Raw genomic sequence first — 18,536 nt, forward strand, 5'->3', positions numbered from 1 at the left:
AAGATCAGGAAACAGGAATTGACAGAAGGAGCAGAGCAGGCCGCCCCCACGGCGCCTCGGTGCGCTCGCCGGCCTCCGAATCCTTCCCGAGGCCAACGTGTCCCCGCGCGCCCCGTGCTCGTGGCCGCCTCTCCACGTGTAACCGCCCCTTCTCCGACGTCACCTCCCAGCACCTTAACCCCCCCGCGACCCGCGACCCGCGCCCCGTCTCCTCACTCCCCTCCACATCACTCACCGCCCGCCAGCCGCGAAGCCGTCACTCTGGTGACCGCGTCGCAGGCGCAGCGCACGCCACCGAGTCACCCACCCACCGACCCATGGCCATGGGCGGCGCGTTCCCCTTCCAGTGGCCCGCGGACCCGGGGCTCGACGCCGCCGCCGCCCTGCCCCCGCTGCCCACCGCGGTGCCCGACGCCGGGGTGGCGTCGTACTACGCGGGCGCGGCCGGCATGCACGCAGCGCAGGTGGAGCTGCCCGATCTCGCCGCGGCGCTGGCGGCGATGCGGCGGGAGGAGGAGGAGGCCGCGGGCATCCGCCTCGTGCACCTCCTCATGAGCTGCGCCGGCGCCGTCGAGGCCGGGGACCACGCGGGAGCCTCCGCGCACCTGACCGACGCGCACGCCGCGCTCGCCGCCGTCTCGCCGGCCTCCGGCATCGGCCGCGTCGCCGTCCACTTCACAGCCGCGCTGTCCCGGCGGCTGTTCCCCCCAACGCCGTCGCCTCCGCCGCCGCTCGCCGCCGCGGACGCCGACCACGGCTTCCTCTACCACCACTTCTACGAGGCGGGGCCCTACCTCAAGTTCGCGCACTTCACGGCCAACCAGGCCATCCTGGAGGCCGTCCAGGGCTGCAGGCACGTCCACATCATCGACTTCAACCTCATGCAGGGGCTCCAGTGGCCCGCGCTGATCCAGGCCCTCGCGCTCCGCCCCGGCGGGCCGCCGTTCCTCCGCCTCACCGGCATTGGCCCGCCCTCCCCGCCGGGGCGCGACGACCTCCGCGACGTCGGCGTCCGCCTCGCCGACCTGGCGCGCTCCGTGCGCGTCCACTTCTCCTTCCGCGGCGTGGCCGCCAACCGCCTGGACGAGGTCCGCCCCTGGATGCTGCAGGTGTCGCAGGGCGAGGCCATCGCCGTGAACTCGGTGCTCCAGCTCCACCGCCTGGTCGGCGACCCGCCCGCGGCCGACGGCCGGGCGCCCATCGACGCGGTCCTCGACTGCGTGGCCTCCCTGCGGCCCAGGGTGTTCACGGTGGTGGAGCAGGAGGCCGACCACAACAAGCCGGGGTTCCTGGACCGGTTCACGGAGGCGCTCTTCTACTACTCGGCGGTGTTCGACTCCCTGGACGCGGCGAGCGGCGGCGCGGGCGACGCGGCGGCGGAGGCGTACCTGGAGCGCGAGATCTGCGACATCGTGTGCGGCGAGGGCGCGGAGCGGCGGGAGCGGCACGAGCCGCTGCGGCGGTGGCGGGAGCGGCTGGGGCGCGCGGGGCTGGGCGGCGTGCCGCTGGGGGCGAACGCGCTGCGGCAGGCGAGGATGCTGGTGGGGCTCTTCTCCGGGGAGGGCCACTGCGTGGAGGAGGCCGAGGGGTGCCTGACGCTGGGGTGGCACGGGCGGCCGCTCTTCTCGGCGTCCGCGTGGCGGGCGGAGGAGGGCAATCAGAGCGACAGCAACGCGGCCGGCAGCAGCGGCAGCGAGGAGAGCAATATCAGCTGCAGCTGCTAGGACTGGAGCAGCTACTGTAAATTGGTAAGAGTAGCGGGGTTTACTGTAAAATCGCGGCGGCGGCGCGGTCCCGGGGGGAATGAAATCGATCGTAAATGGCAGGCAGACTGAAGACTCAATCTGAAATGACATGAAATTCTGTTAGCAATGCCGTCATGGTTGAATAAACGGCGCCGAGACTGAAAGCGTCCCTGGAAAATGCCATTGCAATAGTAGAAAAGAAACTACACTGGCGTGGCATTGACGTATTGTGCTGGTTGGACTGGATGGATGGAATCAAGGCACACCCGTGGCACTTCTCACTCAGCCGCTGATAGATAGCTGCTGACAACAGCAACCGCTTCTGATCCTCATCTACAGACTACTGGCGCTTTCAACAACCAACCACCCCCTGACGATGGAGGCTGTTCGGCTGATCTGATGAATAGTGTTCGGCTGGTAGAATGAACAGTATTATGTGAGAAGAAATAAGCCGAAACAAGTCGAGACAAGCCGAGAACCGATCTGCCGAACAGGCTCGATGCCTCTGTAAAATGGAAATCTAAAACCACTAGCCGCGGATGCGCCTCTGGCGCAGCGGTAACTCCCACTGATGGGAGCGTACCGGCGGGAGTTCGAGCCCCCGTCCGCACCTGGGTATCGAGGCTGTGTGCGTGTGTGCTGGGTGTGTGTGCGTGTGTGGTGGTGTGCGTTCTCGGTATGGCGCGTTCCGAGACTATTCGGACAGCCTCGTCTGCGTTGAGTTCGGTCAGTGTAGGCATCCAGAAATCTTACATGACTCCCCAGAGCTCTTGGATGCTTTCAAAAAAAAACCCACTAGCCATCCATCTGAACAATGCAAACTGTCCCCGCCGAATCACCGCTGCCATCGATTCCGCTTTCTCTCGTTCAGGCTTTGATCCACACAAAATGGTGCTCGCGCAACGCAACACGCCAAACCGCTCGCCCGGCGATGACCGTTGCTTTGCTGCTCTGTCCGGAGCACAATAAACAAACAGGTCAGCAGCTGCCTCTGCCTGGTTCTCTCTTCTCAAATGCGGGAGCACACCCGCGGCTAGCTTATCTCCGCCAAAAAGCTCCCGGATGACTGTAGCGCGTGTAGTGTAGCGTTGCAACCGCAACCACTACGCTGCCTAAACAAATCACAAATCACAAAATCAGGTTGCAAGTGGGGCGGGTGTAGGGTTGAAAATGGGACGGGAAAATCCCGTCCCGACCGGCTCCGTTTACCGTTTAAACCGACCGTAAACTGTTTCTGCGAAAAAAATAGGAAAATGGGAAAACAAAACGGGAAAACTGGCGGGAACGGGAACGTGAACGGTTGGGGTGTTTTCCCGACCGTTTTCACGGTTCCCGTTTTCAGCCGGGAAAATTCCCGCAGGAATTCCCGTATTTGTCGTAGTCGGCTGTGTTACCTGTGTTGGAAACATGAATTGTTGTTTGCATGTGTTCCAACGTGAATTGTGAATTCGTGATTCACTTTACCTGTATTTCTTAGTTATACGAGTCTTGTTTCCATGTTATTTATATATAGTTGTAATTATTTTATCGAGTTAAATGTTTGAAGTGATTGTATGTATTTTCCCGTTTTGAGTTATCGATTCCCGATCGTAATCGGCATGCTCCCGACCGATTGATTCCGTTCCCGATATCCCGTAATACCGATTTCGTTTTCCCGTCCGATTTTCCCGTTCCCGTTTCCGTTTCCGACAAAAAAATACAGTTGCGGAAACAGTTAAGGGGTTTTCCCGACTGTTCCCGACCGTTTTCATGCCTAGGCGGGTGCGGGCTGCCCGCCCCGCGTCCGCAAGAGCCGCGACAGAGGTTGCGGGCGCATGCAGCAGCCCACAAACGCCGCTTGCTTTTGCGGGCTTCCGCGGCAGCCCATATGTGCCCACATCAAGTCACCACGGCAAGCTGCATGGACCTTTCTCCTACCTCCAGCGCTCTTTCTCACTCCACGCCGTGACTTCTCAGCTTCTCCCATCTCAGTTCCAACAAAAACGACACTGCCGCCGGTGTGGCTGTCCTCGGACGAGCTCACGAAGTCCAGCGTTCCTCTGCACGCTCATCGTCGCGCACTCGCGCTCGCCAGTTTCTCCTCGCCCACCCAGGAGGCCAGGACCCATGGTTCAGGACCTCAAACTCTCCATCTCAAAGGTGAGTCCCAGCTGAATTGACTTGAAGACCGTGCTTGCTTCCTTCTGCATCCTGCTCCTATATCAAGGCATTGCAGAGGCCATGTGGCTTCGCGTCGGAGGTAGTGACGCTCCACATCTCGACCATGTTGGGGAAGTAGCACACCAAGAGCTCGAGGACCTGATCCTGCAGGCCAGCGTAGAAGTCGTCGTACGGGAACAGCTCCTCGACGCCGCCGCCGCCGACGACATCGAGCAAGAACACGTCGTTGTCTAGCACCGCCTCGACGCCACTCGCTGCCGCGAACGACACCCAGACGACGCTGCCCAGCTGCTCGCGACAGGCGGCACGGGCGCGAGCTCGCTACTTCGTGGTGTCTGTAGCTAGTCGTCGTCCTGTAACGCGGAGCAGCTTATTGCTGACGGATACGCTATGCGGGCTTTGCGGCGCCGCTGGGTATCGCAAACTAACCCGCATAATCTGCTTCAACTGGTGGGTTCGCGGTGCAGGCTATGTGGGTTTGCGGCGCGGTTGGAGCCGGCGGGTTCGCATATTGGCCCGCGCCACTTGCATCCTGAGTGGAGATGCGCACCGGGCGGGCCGCTTTGGTTTGCTGCAACCTGCAACAGGACACCAGCCAAGTGGGTACTAGGAGCGGGAGGCGCGGCGCACATGCGGCACGCGCGGGCGCACGGCATCTCTCGGCTAGCACGCACGGGCACAGAAAAATTAGAACACGGATCCTTCTAGGTGCGGGCCGGCCTGGCTGCCCAGCGCGCGTCGTCAGGGGCGCGACACGTCCGGTCCGGGCTAGCCGGAAAAGGCGCGCGCGCTCGAAACCCCTCTTTGCGAGCCGTGCCGACTGCCGAGCGGGGATTTCTTAATTAATAAATTCTGTTTCGCGCATGTAGCTGCCGACGGTGAACTGTTCCTTTGTGCCTGCCGCCACGATGCCAATGCCACTGCGCGTTTATGATTGGGGACCCGTGATCTCGCCACGGCCACGGCAGGAGATCGCAGGGGCATGCATGTTACCGTATAGCTGCACCTGCTGCAGCGGATTAGGTCCCGAAGCATGAACCGGCCGGAGCAAGGAGCGGACCACGGCGAGCGGTTCACGTGGCCCATCGACGCGAGCCGCGCGCTCCCCCCGTGTCCCTCCCCGGCGCATGGCGCTATGCCAGACGGTTGGGATGTGGCTGGCTGGCTGGCCGGCCGGCACGCGACTCTGTCCTGCCGTGGCGAGCCGGCCGGGCTCCCCGCGCCCTCCGGATCGACGACGTCCGGCGCGATCGCGTCCGTGCAGCCTGCACTTGGGGCATCTGCTTGATTAATGGTTAGCTTGTTTAGCTCTCACCTGGAACATGCGCGATTACTTGTCGCCCTTGGGCGTGAAGGGAGCGGGCTTGCCAACACTACAGGAGCCGGCGGAGGACGCCTGAGGCCTGAGCGCGTCGGATGGATAAATTTAGCACCGATGCGTTTGGAAATCATTTGGGCATAGGCTACGCCTGCACGGCCGGGCAATCTTTAAGCAGCAAACAAGCTTATGATCGAGATGGTCCAGGATCACTGACCTGTGTGATGGTGATGGAACTATATCCAGCCTGCTCGGGCTCGTCGGATCAGACTGCGGTGTGCCGTGTGCGCACTAGATAGTATGCGATCAGACGAGATAAGCAGGCATGCTGCGCATATGAAAGCAAAATGTTAGACAATTCTATATATAAATTATATTTTTTTCGGATCCATAAACACGGCCTATTAGCTCAGCTGGTTAGAGCGTCGTGCTAATAACGCGAAGGTCGCAGGTTCGAGACCTGCATGGGCCAAATTTTTGTTTTCCCATTTTCGTGCATTTTTAGTTTAATTTATTATGAACCCAGTCGTGGCACTGACACATGTCCAAATTAGCTCGCGAGTGTTTTGATGGTTCAACTCCCAGCACTTCAAATTAGGGGGCAAATTCCTGCCCTACTTTTCAAATTAGGGGGCAAATTTACAGCTTGTCGTCCAGTTCCGCTGCTCAAATTTACAGAGAACTTGTAGATCTTTGATTACAGCTTGCACAAGTTCATTCCTAAAGGCTTTACAGAAAAAAAAGAAAAACTTGCCTTTTCCTTTCATTGGGGTGGCAAGTGCCTGCGTAGTACTATTACCAGCCTGGGATCATTGGCCAGCACGAATGCACGATCCCTGCCCAGATTGGAAAGATGCCACAGAAGGGTTATACAGTCAGGCTGCATCCCTACCCTACGCTGCCACTCCAAAAGCTGCATAATCTTACTGTAGATAAATGGACGCAACAGGCACGGGCCTGGGTTTCTGTTCTCTGACGCGAGCATTCAGCAGATTGAGCTGTGCGACATCATACGAGCAGGGGTGATTCTACTAACAGCATACTAGGCATATACAAGTAGAAGCCATTAACTCGTTTGCTAACGATCCTACTTTGCTCCTAAACTCGCTGAGCAACATTTCGACAGCTCATCATGTAAAGATAAATAGAACTTATATTGCTACTATCCCGCTAGGCAGAATTGAGGCTTGAATGCAGATCATACCAGGGGCTTGAATGCAGAATTGCAGATCGCTACCATTTGCCTTCTGTACGAAGGGTGCAGTACCATCTGCCCATTGTGCCGTCTAAGGCTGTGTTCCTCATGATCCTTTGTAGCAGCATGGAAGCATAATCCAGTATCACCATGGCAGATGAATGGCCACCATGAAGTACATGCTCCGTCTTTCAGCTAGGACCGTTTCATCATCTAAACTGGATAGACGTTAGAACCCTGATCAGAAATGCTACATCTGTATTCTGGCATATAATGATGTTTGAATATTCCCGTCTATGCTGTTTTGAAGCCCCGTTGTGTGACAGTAAAGAATGCTGAAAAGTGAGCAGCTGTTTCGATTCTACTAGAAACTTGGGGATATCCAAAATATCAGCAGCTTGGAAATTGATAATAAAACTGAAATTCGAGAGACAATATCTTACTTTGATGGAGGAAGCTTCCATACGTGAAGTACACCAAGGGCTTACTGTAGCTTTGTCTCTACTGCCTGCATCCTAATTATTGGACTTAATCTGAGAAGCTTGCAGAATGGAAGAACACTGACTGCATGTGCATTGCAGGGGTAAATAAGGAAAGCTATTATTTACTTTCAACAGGTAAATAAATAGTTCTATCAAATCGAAAGCCTTAATGATTAAGGATTGAAACATGATTCTTTACTAATACATTTATGACTCAAACATGCTGCAAATCACATAAAACAGATGTTTGGGAGTACTATCGTGTACATAAACTATCCGAGATCCAGCATGGTAGATGAGCAGTCACTAAGGAGTACACGGCCCGTTATTCAGACAGGATCATATGACACCGTTTGGTCATAATGTGATCGTTCAGAGCTGTTGCAAATGCAAAATTTGTCCTCTGCCGTGCCCATGGGTTTGGATATTCCCAAGCTTCTGGGAAAAATTGAAATGGTGCTAATAAAACCTCAATGTATTATCTGTTCAGTATGCGTAATTGGTGGGATTCATTTTGTTTTTAATTTATTCACTGTTTAACATTCGAGGTGTTGCAGAATAGATATGAGGTTAATTGACCCATACCTCTTTATGGAGCTTGGCCTTTAATATCAGCCTTCTGAGAGCTAAAGAACTGTCTTTTCCAGCAATACGAAAACTGAATCCCAAAATGGATACTCACATTTCTTACACAATATCAACAAACTAAATTTTGATAAAAAAAATGTGTAAATATCTTACATCAATGTACAGAGAAGGGCTGGTTGCATTTTTGCCTCTTGGACTTGTAAGGTTGGGGAAAGTCGAATGCCGGCTACATGAACAGTACAATAGTTGAAGATGCAAATGGTTATTTATTAGGAACAAGTGAATTGAGCAATCTTAACAAATGTACAAAGGTTTAGATAAAAAAGCATGATATTCAAAGCATAACTCAAACACAAAAAAGATCAGAGCCTAGGTAACACTACATGTTCATAGAAAAAAAGAACTATGAACCCTGATGGTTAATTTATCTAAGAAGCGAACCGCAAGTGAGCTCTAAATTTCATACCGTGAGCATATTTTACATGCCTTCTTCCTGTCACAGCTTCAATATGTCCATGATCATTATCCAAGCAAATGCTTTAGGCAATGTTGATCCCCAAAATAACACAACAGTAATAACACATACACAGGTTAATGGAAATTGACATGTGGTGCCTGATGTCTTGTCAAACAGAAACTGCACTAGTTGGCATTGCTCCTGTTTTTTTTTTCTCGAACACGCAAGAGAGCTGCGTATCATTGTATTAATAGAAGAGAAAGACACACACACACACACGAACCCACTAAAACCTGCAAGATCCTAATTACCCATGGTTGACTAGAAGGACCTGACCACAACACCTGCTAAACAGCAGCAGCAGTGACTGTGTGCAAGGATAGATCCTTAGCACCAGCCATACTCCACAAAAGGGCTTCCTCCTTGGCATGGGTAAGAGCCACAGATACGCTACGGGTAGCACCAAGTTTCCAGATGGTCCAAGCGCCAAGAATTATGAGGGAGTTTAGTCCCTTTTTTGTATCACCACTGACTGCTGATGACGCCTTGTCCCACCAGACATCAAACACAGGCTTGTCAGGCTGCGGAGCGAGATCGAGTGCCCAACAAACTGCAGCAGTTCAAACCAGAAATGCCTTGCAAACAATGTTAGTACGCCAGGCATAACACTGCTCTTCTGTACATTAGTTCCAAGTCCAGAAGCATCACCAAACAACTGTAAAATGTTCAGTGTTAATGGCATTGCTCCTGTCAGCCTTGTGTATTGCCTTATGGGCGGATCACAAAAATGTTAAAATACATTATGAAGGTTTAGACTTGGATGGAGCTGTAACCAGGTGACTTCTCTATACCCCTGCTTCCCATCTGCTCTCTTATTTGTTGTACATCATCCCACTGACCACCTTCAGCATATAAGTTTGCGATCATCACATGTGTCCCCACATCGTTAGGAGCTAATTTAATAACGTGTTGCCTGACTCTCCTGACTAAATCCATTTTGTCATGAAATCTGCAAGCTGAAAGAAGTGATCCCCAAATAACAGGATTAGGATCTATTGCCATCTTCTTTATGAATTCAAATGCTTCTTCTAGTAGGCCAGCTCTACTTAGGAGGTCTACTATGCAACCATAGTGCTCAATATCAGGGGCAATACAAAAGGTAGGCATGGTGTGGAAGTAACAGAGTCCCTCTCTAACCATTCCCACATGAGCACAGGCACCAAGGACTGTCTTGAAAGTAATACCATCAGGTTTGGGATCTCCAAACTTCAGCATTTGGTCAAAGAGCTGGACTGCTTCCTTCCCATGCCCATTACTTGCAAGACCTCCTAGCATAGAATTCCATGTGAGGGTTTGCTTATGCTGCATTTTGCTAAATATTTCAGCTGACATGTCGATGGAGCCACATTTTGCATACATATCCACCAGGGCACTTTCCAGGAATACATCTCGTTTTATGTTCTTTTCTTCTATATAAGCATGAATCTCCTGTCCTCTATCAAGTGCTCCAAGCTGTGAACAAGCAGAAAGTAGACTAACCAATGCCATTTCACTTGCTACAATCCCTGCAACCTTCATCTCTTCAAAAAAGTTAAAGGACACTGTAAATTGCCGTCCCTGCACATAACCACAAACCATAGTTGTCCATGAAACAACATCCCTCTGTTTCATAGCCTTGAAAACCACTTCTGCTGCTGCCATATCGCCACACTTGGCATACATGTTAATCAAAGAATTTGTAAGGATGGTGTCACAACAGATCCCACTGCTTCTTATGTAACTGTGGAGATTCCTCCCTTGCTGAAGATCACCAAGCTGAGCGCAGGCTGATAAAACACTTACAAGTGTTACAGCATCAGGATTGAATTCACTTGATAACATCTCTTCAAACATTTTCAATGCTTCTTTATGCTTCTTATTTTGCACAAATCTATCAATCAGTGTGTTCCATGATTTAGTATTTCTTGCAGGCATGACCTTAAATGCCTCCAAAGCATCAGACATGCACCCGCATTTCGCATACATGCTTATGACTGCATTTCCTATATCCACATCAGCCTCAATTCCATATTCACCAAGCCGATCATACACCCAGCGTCCTCTGTCAACAGCTTGCCCATGCCCACAAGCAGACAGCAAGCTTATAATCGTGACTTTGTTAGGAGCAATACCGTCTGCCTGCATCTCGGCAAGAAACCTCAACGCATCATTCCACATGCCACACTGTGCAAACGCTGAGATCATGGACGTCCAAGACACCACGTCCCTCTCCCGCATTTCCCCAAAAACCTTCCTCGCATACTCAACACTTCCGAACGTGCCGTACATATTAACAAGGCCCGACGTGACGAACAGATCCGCCGCGCACCCAATCTTCCGAACCACCGCGTGGACCGCGTCCCCGGCCGCCCGCCACTCCCACGCCCGGCCATCACCACCAGCAGCACTCGCCGTCACGGCCGCGGCCATGGTGTAGCTGTCAGGCGCAACGCCTCTCCTGACCATGGCCCTGAACGCCGCCAGCGCATCCCGTGGCGCGCCGCGGCTGGTGTACCCCCTGATCACGCAGTTCCACGCGGGCGCGTTCGTGCGGGGCATCCCGTCGAGCACCGTGCGCGCGCGGCGCATGTCGTGGCCCGCCGAGGGGGACGCGAGGAGGGCGACCAGCCGGCCGGCCACGGCGGGGTCGGCGGCGAGGTGGGCGCGGATGAGGCGGCCGTGGAGCTCCGCGACGTGGGCCCGCGAGGCGCAGGCGTCGAGGTGGGCGAGGAGGGGATGGCGGGCATGGCCTGCGCCTGCTGCGTTGGGGCGGAAGTAGAGATAGCGCATGGCCGCATGGGGGAGTTGGGTTTTCGGGAGGATCAACGGTTGGTGCGCGCAGTTAGCGGTTGGGATTTGGACGCCCCGATGTCGAACAGTCAAACCAATCATGGGCTCATGGCGTGCAGTGAAGGTGGCTGCCCAGAATTGTAGAATCGCAAATGCTACACGAGGCACCTCTTCATTTATACCACATAAAGATACATGAGAGGCACTCTACTGCCAGTCTGCAAGAAAAAAATAACACAGCAGAAAACGCGAGTCAGGCGAGTAAGAGTTCAGGGTTTGATTTGTACAATAAGTGTGATATGTTGATTTTACTTTTTATTTGATCTCGTTTTCTACTTGTTGCCTAATGGGTATTTGGGGAAAACATGAAGTCGAACCCAAAATTTTAGGTATTCGAAATTTCGGGTTTCCTTTTTTTCAGGTAGATCGGGTAGAAGTTTTGAAATCTCAAATTTTACAGTATTTAAAGTATTCAAATTATCGACCCAAATTTCCCAAACTACCCGAATGTCCATCCTAGGAGAGAGACAATGGTAGAGGCGGTAGGGGCGCACACTCCATAAATCTAGCGGCAGGGGCACCGCCGGAGCCGATCAGAAGTGTGGTGTGGCATCGATGGCGGCTGGAGGGGGAGGGGGGCAGTTGCTTCGGAAACTACCGCGCTTCTAGAGCAGTCAAGAGGTGGGGGTGACGAGACAGCAGAGGAGGCGGGAGGCGTCAGAATTGAGGGGAGGAAGAAGATTATGAATAGAGATCCCTCTCATTGGAGTTGCCTCCACTAAGACCTACATAGAACTTTTTCGAATGTCCCATTTGGGAGGGTTTCTCCTAAAACGATTTCACAAGTCAAAGCCGCTGAAGCTAACTGGTGTTGTTTCTTTAGTGGTATGTGATGTGTTCGTAAAAAAACTCAGTCTCTCAGAAGTAATCATAAGGGTAGAGTTGTATGCATGTATTCATAGAGAGTAGTATGTTTTACCATCCATTAATGCACGACATGTCCGCATAGTGATAATTCGATTTTGTGCTTGATAATTAAAACACACACGAGTAAATACAGAATACAAAAGGTCCCATTTCCGTCAACCCACATGGTCGCGCAACTCTAGTTAGACAAGCCGGGCCACTTTCGCTTTTCACAAAGTTGCAATTAAAAAAGCATACGGTCCGAATCACACCTTCCTCTCCCTGTCTCTCTCTCTCCCTCACTCGCATAAGCTGACTCCGCAGCAGAGACATGCTCTCCCGATCCTCTCGCCGTCAAAAGGACAAGAAACACACGGGCCCTCACCAGGTCCCCCGGACAAGACAACAGAAGCCGTCAATCCATCCGACGTGGATCGGATGGATGGCCGGGAGGACCCGGCCCGGCCGACCAAGAAATATCAAAACGCCATTAGCCAATTAGCCACCGATCCTCCTACCGCAACTTCGGTGGATGAAATTAGGTCCCCCCCCCCCTTTTTTTTTTGGCACGACGCACCACCTCGATGGCAAAGGGTTAATCCAGCGCGGGCTTAAACAAAAAGGCAAGATTCCACTTGAGAGCTCACCGCTTGGCTTCACTTTAGCAACGGGTTTGCCGCGAGTCCACACCCTATTCCACTAACTTAATGTTACTAGTCCGGCTGTCAGTTCGGTCACGGCTGATGTGGCCTAGCCTAGTCAGGCATTTTGCTTTGCTAATGGCTCTGTCACAACTCACAACCTGCGTTACGCCCCTGCAGACAGAGACAGCGGAGTGCTCTCTGAGCTGAGCAACAGCATGCATGCACCTTCTCCGATTAATTCGATGCGAGGGGGGTGGTAAATAATAGGGCGATTGAATACTGATCGTGGGCCTTTCCTTGACCTTGACATCATCGTGCCTGTACCGGATCTAATTGGCCTTTTCTCACGCCACACAACTCAGAACACCACCACGCAACCCATCCCCGTTGAATAATCGGCTGCAAACCAGGTTCCATCGCCGCGCGTGCTTGCTTTGTCATCAGCACCACAGCCAGTTTTTTCTCAACGAAACATTTTTTTTAAAGATAATGAAACATTTTTTTAGATAGTGTTCAGCTTCTTCATAATACGTACAATCGTGTCACTATCTTCAGAGTATGCAGCGATTGCATCATTGCATGAAAAAAAAAAACTTTGTCGCGTGCCGTCGTCCCTGTGCTCTTTCGGCAAAGAAGCCATTTTCGCTCCGCAGTTCCAGCAGAGTTCGTGACTGTTGGTACCCGCATGTCAGACCCTCTTTCTTGGAGCTGGAGGAAGGAGGCCATGGTTTCTGACTGGCTCCTCGGGCGGTTTCGGTCCCTCACCTCGGCGTCCGATGTCCAGTGCGCGTGTCCCGATCCCAGATGCCTGCAGAGAAGCTGCGTTGGGAGCAGCTTATTGTCTGAAAGTTACAGCGTGGTTCAGAAAGCGTGGCAAGTATAGGCAGATCAAAAAAGACAAGTGCTCCGTGCCCAAACAGAGCGCGTACGCACAAGACGCCGACGGGAAAGCTGCATCCGTCGAACGCTACTGTAGCACAAGCCAATTCCGGAGTAACCTGGGCGGATCATGCCGTGACAATTGAGTTGGCAGAACTCGCTACAGCTTGAAGTGGCATTTACGGAGGTTTTGCATGGGGACTAAGCTCGGCTGCTTCTTCCACAAAACAGAGCTTCCTCCTCAGATGCGCGCAGGGGAAGGGCGAGGGGGTCTTCACCTAACTTTTGACCATCATCTTTGGCTCCCGTATCTTCGTCAAAAGTTGCAACTTTTTTGGGGCCCCGAAACCGTACAATCGGGGCAGCAAGGGCTATGCCGACCAGATTTAAATATCATCCACTATTTTTAACCAGTCTATCCATTGGAGGACCAAAAGGAAACAGAGCAAAATGACCCTGTTCCAGCCTTAAATTAATAAATTCTATGTGCGTGCATGCTGACAGGAGGCTGCATTTGTATCTATTTAACCTAACCACATCCATTATACATTCTTTTTTTATAGAAAAAAAACAGTTTCTTGGTTTGTGTTAGTTGCAGGAGGCAGTTAAAGGTTGCCGTCATCAGCTAAAGGGACGCGCGCATCATTAGGATAAGAAGAAATGATGCCCTGTGACCTGCAAATGACTTTGTATATATATGGTCACAGTGAAGCCCAGCAGCTGAGGTCTAGAAGAAGTTAAGTTAATGCTGGAGTACCAATTATTGGGCTGTATAATTCCAAAGAATTATTGAGGATCCAAGCACCGATAACCTGGTCAACCAATCAGTCTGCGGATAAGAAGAGTCTTGGAAAAGAAAAACAATGAACAGGTGTATGGATATACAGAAATTCAGAGTCCCCCTGCTAGCTATAGCTTTGTTTCTTGCAGAAAAGGGTTTCTTTGGTCCTCACTCCACAGCGCTTTAATCCACGAATGGCTGAAAAAATGCAATGAAAGATCGAATATGACCTCTTCTTTCTTCTTCCCTTTTTCTAGACACACAGAAAGGGCTACTGGAAGCCTCACCATTTCTTTAGGGAAAAAGGATCAATCCAAGGCTCATGCTGAGTGCTGACTGCTGACGTCCACTGTAGTTTGTATGGTTCCGTATGAAATAAACTAAGGGGTCACAGGCTATATATGAATGTGTCACGGGCTCTCGGCTCGACAACGGCCAATCACATATTTTGTGCGAAGAGGCTGTGTAAAGTTTGTATCTGTGATGGCCCCCTGCTCAAGTGGTTTCCTTTTGCTTTCTTATTTCTGTGCAGGTAGATGGGAAGTGATCACTCCTTTTTCTGAGGAGTGGATAGGAGGCGATTCTGACTTGGCCACCGGGTTTATAATACATTAATACTTGGTGTTCTGAGAATAAAGAGAAAAATGCTGTTAATGGTTTTCTTAATGAAGTATACTTTGGTGCCAAGAGTGCACGAAAGGAAACTGAGCACTGCGGCTGATGGCGTTCCTGTGTGGGCTTTTTTTGTCGGTCCCACATGGAGTCTGTCTAGGATGAAGCACCTGAAATTCTGTTGTGCGGCAATCAAGGCCGTTCCATCTTTTAATTGAGACTACTCCCTCCGCCCCAAAAAAACAAGTCATTCTGGGATTCAAAATTTATCCCAAAAAACAAGTCACTCTACCCTATTTAGAAAGTGCATGTGCAAGTAAAAATCAATTACTACCAAATATGAATAACAAATAGGGGTAAACATGATCATTTTACTTTCTTATTAATCTGTCCTAAAATTTCTAGAATGACTTATATTTTGAGACGGAAGGAGTAGTAATTATCTTGGGAGGAAAGGCACCGGTGCCATTCCTACGAGCAGATTGCGCACCATGCATTGTGCTTAATTGTAGTTATTACTGACATTTTGGAAAATATACTAATGAACTTGTACAGCAAGTTTTTGAGCCAAAGAATAACTGAGATTTCTCTTTATTCTACCCGAGCTTTTTTTTAAATAAAAACAGTCTTGGTACAATACTACTCGTAGCACTTCGATCATAAGATTTTTCTTCTTCTTCCATTTGTATGAACTAGTACAAGCAAGTCATTAAGTCATAGCCATGCATCACCTTTTTTTGTGACTATAGCCATGCACCGTCCACCAAATAAAAAAACCAAAGGACATTTCTTTTTTATTTTCACCTAGAACAAAGTGTGCCCTACAAGCACATCCTTTCCATCCCAACCACAAAACGGAAAGCCAGAAAGAAAAGAAACAAAACTCCCTTTAATCCCCAGGAAATGGAGATTTAGCTTAGCAGGTCAACAGCCAAGAACCATCTCCCTAGTCTGTATAAAAGGCCGGCGGCGCAAAACTTGTCCCCCAAACAAGCGAAGCCCATCCTCCCATCCCCAAGCGGAATTAAACCTCACCTAACCCCTCCCATGGCCGATCACCCCCTCGCCGGCGAGCACCACCCCTCGCCGGCGAGCTCGGCCGCGACGGCCCTGGGCCCGCTGCTGCTTCTCCCGTCGGAGCTCCTGCACGAGATCCTCCTCCGCCTGGCCGTCCCGGAGCTCCTCCGCGTGCGCTCCGTGGCGCGCCCGCTCTCCAGCCTCATCTCATCCCCGGACTTCCGCCGCCTCTACCACCTCTCCTCGGCGTCGTCGGGGCCCGGCCCGGCCGCCGCGTGGCTGCTCCTCTTCAAGAAGCTCCCGCCCCGCGACGCCGCCATCCGGGGCTTCCACGGGCCCTCGGGCCGCTGGTTCCGCATCCCGGTCTCGGCCATCCTCGCCCCCGCCGTGCCGCCCGGCGAGGACCTCTACTTCCTCGCCGCCTCCGGCAGCTCCTTCCTGTTCGCCGCCAACGGCCGCCGCGAGCTCGTGGTCGTCGACCTCACCGCGCGCACCGCGCGCCGGCTCCCGCCGTCCCCGCTCGGGCCACGCGGCACCTCCTCCTGGCGCCGCTTCGGCCTCAAGCTCGTCGCCGATCCCCCCGGATCGAACCGGTTTAGGTACCCGTCCTTTTTCTTGCGATTGGCTCTTTCCGGAAAACTTGCAAGCACCACTAACCGGGGATGTCTATTCGTCGCATTCTGCGATGGGAATCCATCCCATCACAGAAGGGTGGCAGTGCTCCGCCCGGCGCTTGCTCCCCTGCCTCTGGGCTCCGGCGCCGCCCCGCCGCCTCCGCCGCCGCCGTCTCTAACCGAGCTCGCCGCCGCACGCCGCTGCCTTTTTCTCACCCCCGCCGCCGGCACCGCCCACCGGTTATCCAGCCCCGCCCAGCCGGCGGCGCTCCCGCGCTGCCGCGCCCTCCGCCGGCCGAACCGCCGCCACCGCCTGGCCGCCCCCGCCCCCGACCCCCTCCTCTATGGCCAGCGGCTATGGAGCTGCCCCACCCCAGCAACCCGGAATTATAAGGCCGCCGCCGCCCTCCACCACCCCGGCCGCCGGCGACCGCTCCCCCCACCTACCACCCCTTCCCGGCCCCCCTCCCCCCTCCCCTAGCTCGCTAACTGCCGCGCCCCCTCCCCTGGCTCGAGGTAGAAGATGAACAGGGGCGGGTGCTGCGGGGGCGGTTTTGCGATAGCTCGACGGAAAATCGCATATGCAATAAATAGATTTTCCCCCACTAACCTGCTCGATCGAGTTTTACTCTTTCACTTTTACCCCGCCGCTTCTCGATTATTCCTCATCGCGAGTGTTAGCAGCAGTTGACAGTGCTAAAGCAACTGTCAACCCACATTGATTTTCGATTGGTAATTCGGTATCAATCGATGTCGCTGTTTGGAGTACCCGATCTGACGTCAGTGCAAAAATGGTTGCTTTTCCCCGCAGGTTTCTGTTTGCTGAGCTGGTGAACAACACGCCATTCCTGTTCGAGTACCGGTCGGAGACGGACACGTGGCAGCAGTCGGAGACGGACACGTGGCAGCAGTCGGAGTCGGTCCTGGCGGAGGGGAACTCGCCGGCGTCCCCCGACGGCACGTACCTCTGCGCGGCGCACGCCGGGGCGGACTGCGTCATGGTGTACTCCGGCCCGGGCGCGGACGAGCGCCCGGTCTTCTTCCGCCCCCGGTTCCCTCACGCCGCCGCCGGCGCCGCGGCGGGGCACGGGGACCGGCTGCACGTGTACGGCGACGGGAGCGCGGCCGTGGTGCGGTCGGCGGCGGTCGACGACCCGACGAGCCGGGCCCGGGTGAAGGTGGTGACGGGCGTGGAGCTGTACGGGTTCGGGGCCGTGGGCGGCGACTGGGAGCTGGTGGCCAGCGTGCCGGGCGAGCTGGTGGAGGGGTTCCGGAAGCCGTACGCCGTGATGACGGGGCTGCTGGCGGAGCGGGAGGGCGTGGTCCGGCTGGTGCTCATCTCCAACTGCCGCGGCGCGTGGGACCTGGTGTGGCTGTCGTACGACCGCGCGCGCGGCGGGGAGTGGCGGTGGGTGCCCGTGCCGGACTGGGGCGGCAGCAAGGGGCTCAACATGGCCGGCATCGCCGTCTCCTCCACCTTCTCCCGCCTCTGGCCGCTGGCCGCGCCGCCGGCGTCCAGCAGCTGCGGCGGCCGCCAGTGATCCAGCTGATCGGATCGGCGCGGGCCCGGGAGTCCGTCCGCGCGCGCTGTACATACAGGTGTGTGCAAAAGCCAAAGGGAGCGTGGGCGAGTGCTGGGGGTCCAAGGCGGCCGTGTCACCCTAGTCCCCCACGCCACGCTTCGTTTCCATGCGGGTGGGGCCGTGGCGCGGCATGATCGCCCATGATAGCTTCGCCGATGTGGACTAGTCACTTGGTGAGAGCGAACGAAACGTTTCAGATAAGGGATGGCCAGTGGTGTGTGCGTGCTTCTACTCCCTTGTATACTGCAATTGCTGCAATTCCTACCACCCATTGTTCACACACTTTTGTGCTATCTATGCTTGCGTCGTCAACTCAAATCGCGGCGAAGTTTGGGGGTGACATGTGCCTTGGACCAAACAGCCACCTCACTAGGCGCCATTCAGCTTCTGCTCTGCTTTGTATAGTCTTGAGGAAGAAATTTTCCACCGTAGTACAAAGAGGAAACCTCACTTCACAGTGTTCGCAGGAATACTAAAATTGGATTATTAACTGCTCGTAAACCATCAGACTACACAGACAGAGGACGTCATCTTCAGGTCGCGGGGTTTCTTGTGGACTGTTCTATGGCTTGCCTTTGACGTCGCTACCCAAACGCAACTGCTCTGTCAAATCTCGCGTCTGATACAGATTGGCGAGAAGGACCCGGGCGAGAAAACCGGTCGCATCCTTGCGCGATCTGTACTGGCAAACAGTGAAGCACAGGTACAACGGTTGAACACTCGCTT

General features: G+C 53.7%; 3 protein-coding genes, 1 long non-coding RNA gene and 1 other non-coding gene across 5 annotated transcripts; 3 read left to right on the top strand and 2 right to left on the bottom strand.

Annotated features, from left to right (window-relative positions):
* The first annotated feature begins 205 nt into the window (after positions 1 to 205).
* On the top strand, positions 206 to 1,972 carry LOC120676743 (DELLA protein SLN1-like). Its single transcript, XM_039958069.1, has one exon. It carries the CDS (start codon positions 318 to 320, stop codon positions 1,722 to 1,724), a length of 1,407 nt encoding a protein of 468 aa, XP_039814003.1. The 5' UTR covers positions 206 to 317; the 3' UTR covers positions 1,725 to 1,972.
* Positions 1,973 to 5,621: 3,649 nt separating this feature from the next.
* On the top strand, positions 5,622 to 5,695 carry TRNAI-AAU. The gene has a single exon. It is a non-coding gene; the product is annotated as a tRNA-Ile (tRNA).
* Positions 5,696 to 5,873: 178 nt separating this feature from the next.
* On the bottom strand, positions 5,874 to 7,821 carry LOC120676260. The gene is made up of 4 exons (XR_005675744.1): positions 7,642 to 7,821; positions 7,486 to 7,558; positions 6,862 to 6,982; positions 5,874 to 6,636 (listed from the first exon to the last, which is right to left on the bottom strand). It is a non-coding gene; the product is annotated as an uncharacterized LOC120676260 (long non-coding RNA).
* A 229-nt stretch (positions 7,822 to 8,050) lies between these two features.
* On the bottom strand, positions 8,051 to 10,907 carry LOC120676259 (putative pentatricopeptide repeat-containing protein At3g05240). Its single transcript, XM_039957496.1, has one exon. It carries the CDS (start codon positions 10,874 to 10,876, stop codon positions 8,756 to 8,758), a length of 2,121 nt encoding a protein of 706 aa, XP_039813430.1. The 5' UTR covers positions 10,877 to 10,907; the 3' UTR covers positions 8,051 to 8,755.
* Positions 10,908 to 15,283: 4,376 nt separating this feature from the next.
* Positions 15,284 to 18,103, top strand: LOC120676258. Its single transcript, XM_039957495.1, has 2 exons — positions 15,284 to 16,212; positions 17,039 to 18,103. Exons 1-2 carry the CDS (start codon positions 15,644 to 15,646, stop codon positions 17,766 to 17,768), a joined length of 1,299 nt encoding a protein of 432 aa, XP_039813429.1. The 5' UTR covers positions 15,284 to 15,643; the 3' UTR covers positions 17,769 to 18,103.
* The last annotated feature ends 433 nt before the right edge of the window (positions 18,104 to 18,536 follow it).

Source organism: Panicum virgatum, chromosome 5N (assembly GCF_016808335.1).
Source record: "Panicum virgatum strain AP13 chromosome 5N, P.virgatum_v5, whole genome shotgun sequence".
NCBI lineage: Eukaryota > Viridiplantae > Streptophyta > Magnoliopsida > Poales > Poaceae > Panicum > Panicum virgatum.

What these genes read in the sequence shown, in the direction of transcription:
- LOC120676743 (XM_039958069.1), top strand. Translation starts at nt 318, where the DNA reads ATGGCCATGGGCGGCGCGTTCCCCTTCCAGTGGCCCGCGGACCCGGGG.
- LOC120676259 (XM_039957496.1), bottom strand. Translation starts at nt 10,876, where the DNA reads ATGATTGGTTTGACTGTTCGACATCGGGGCGTCCAAATCCCAACCGCT.
- LOC120676258 (XM_039957495.1), top strand. Translation starts at nt 15,644, where the DNA reads ATGGCCGATCACCCCCTCGCCGGCGAGCACCACCCCTCGCCGGCGAGC. An exon ending in CCCGGATCGAACCGGTTTAG is followed by an intron (nt 16,213 to 17,038) that starts GTACCCGTCCTT and finishes TTTTCCCCGCAG; the next exon opens with GTTTCTGTTTGCTGAGCTGG.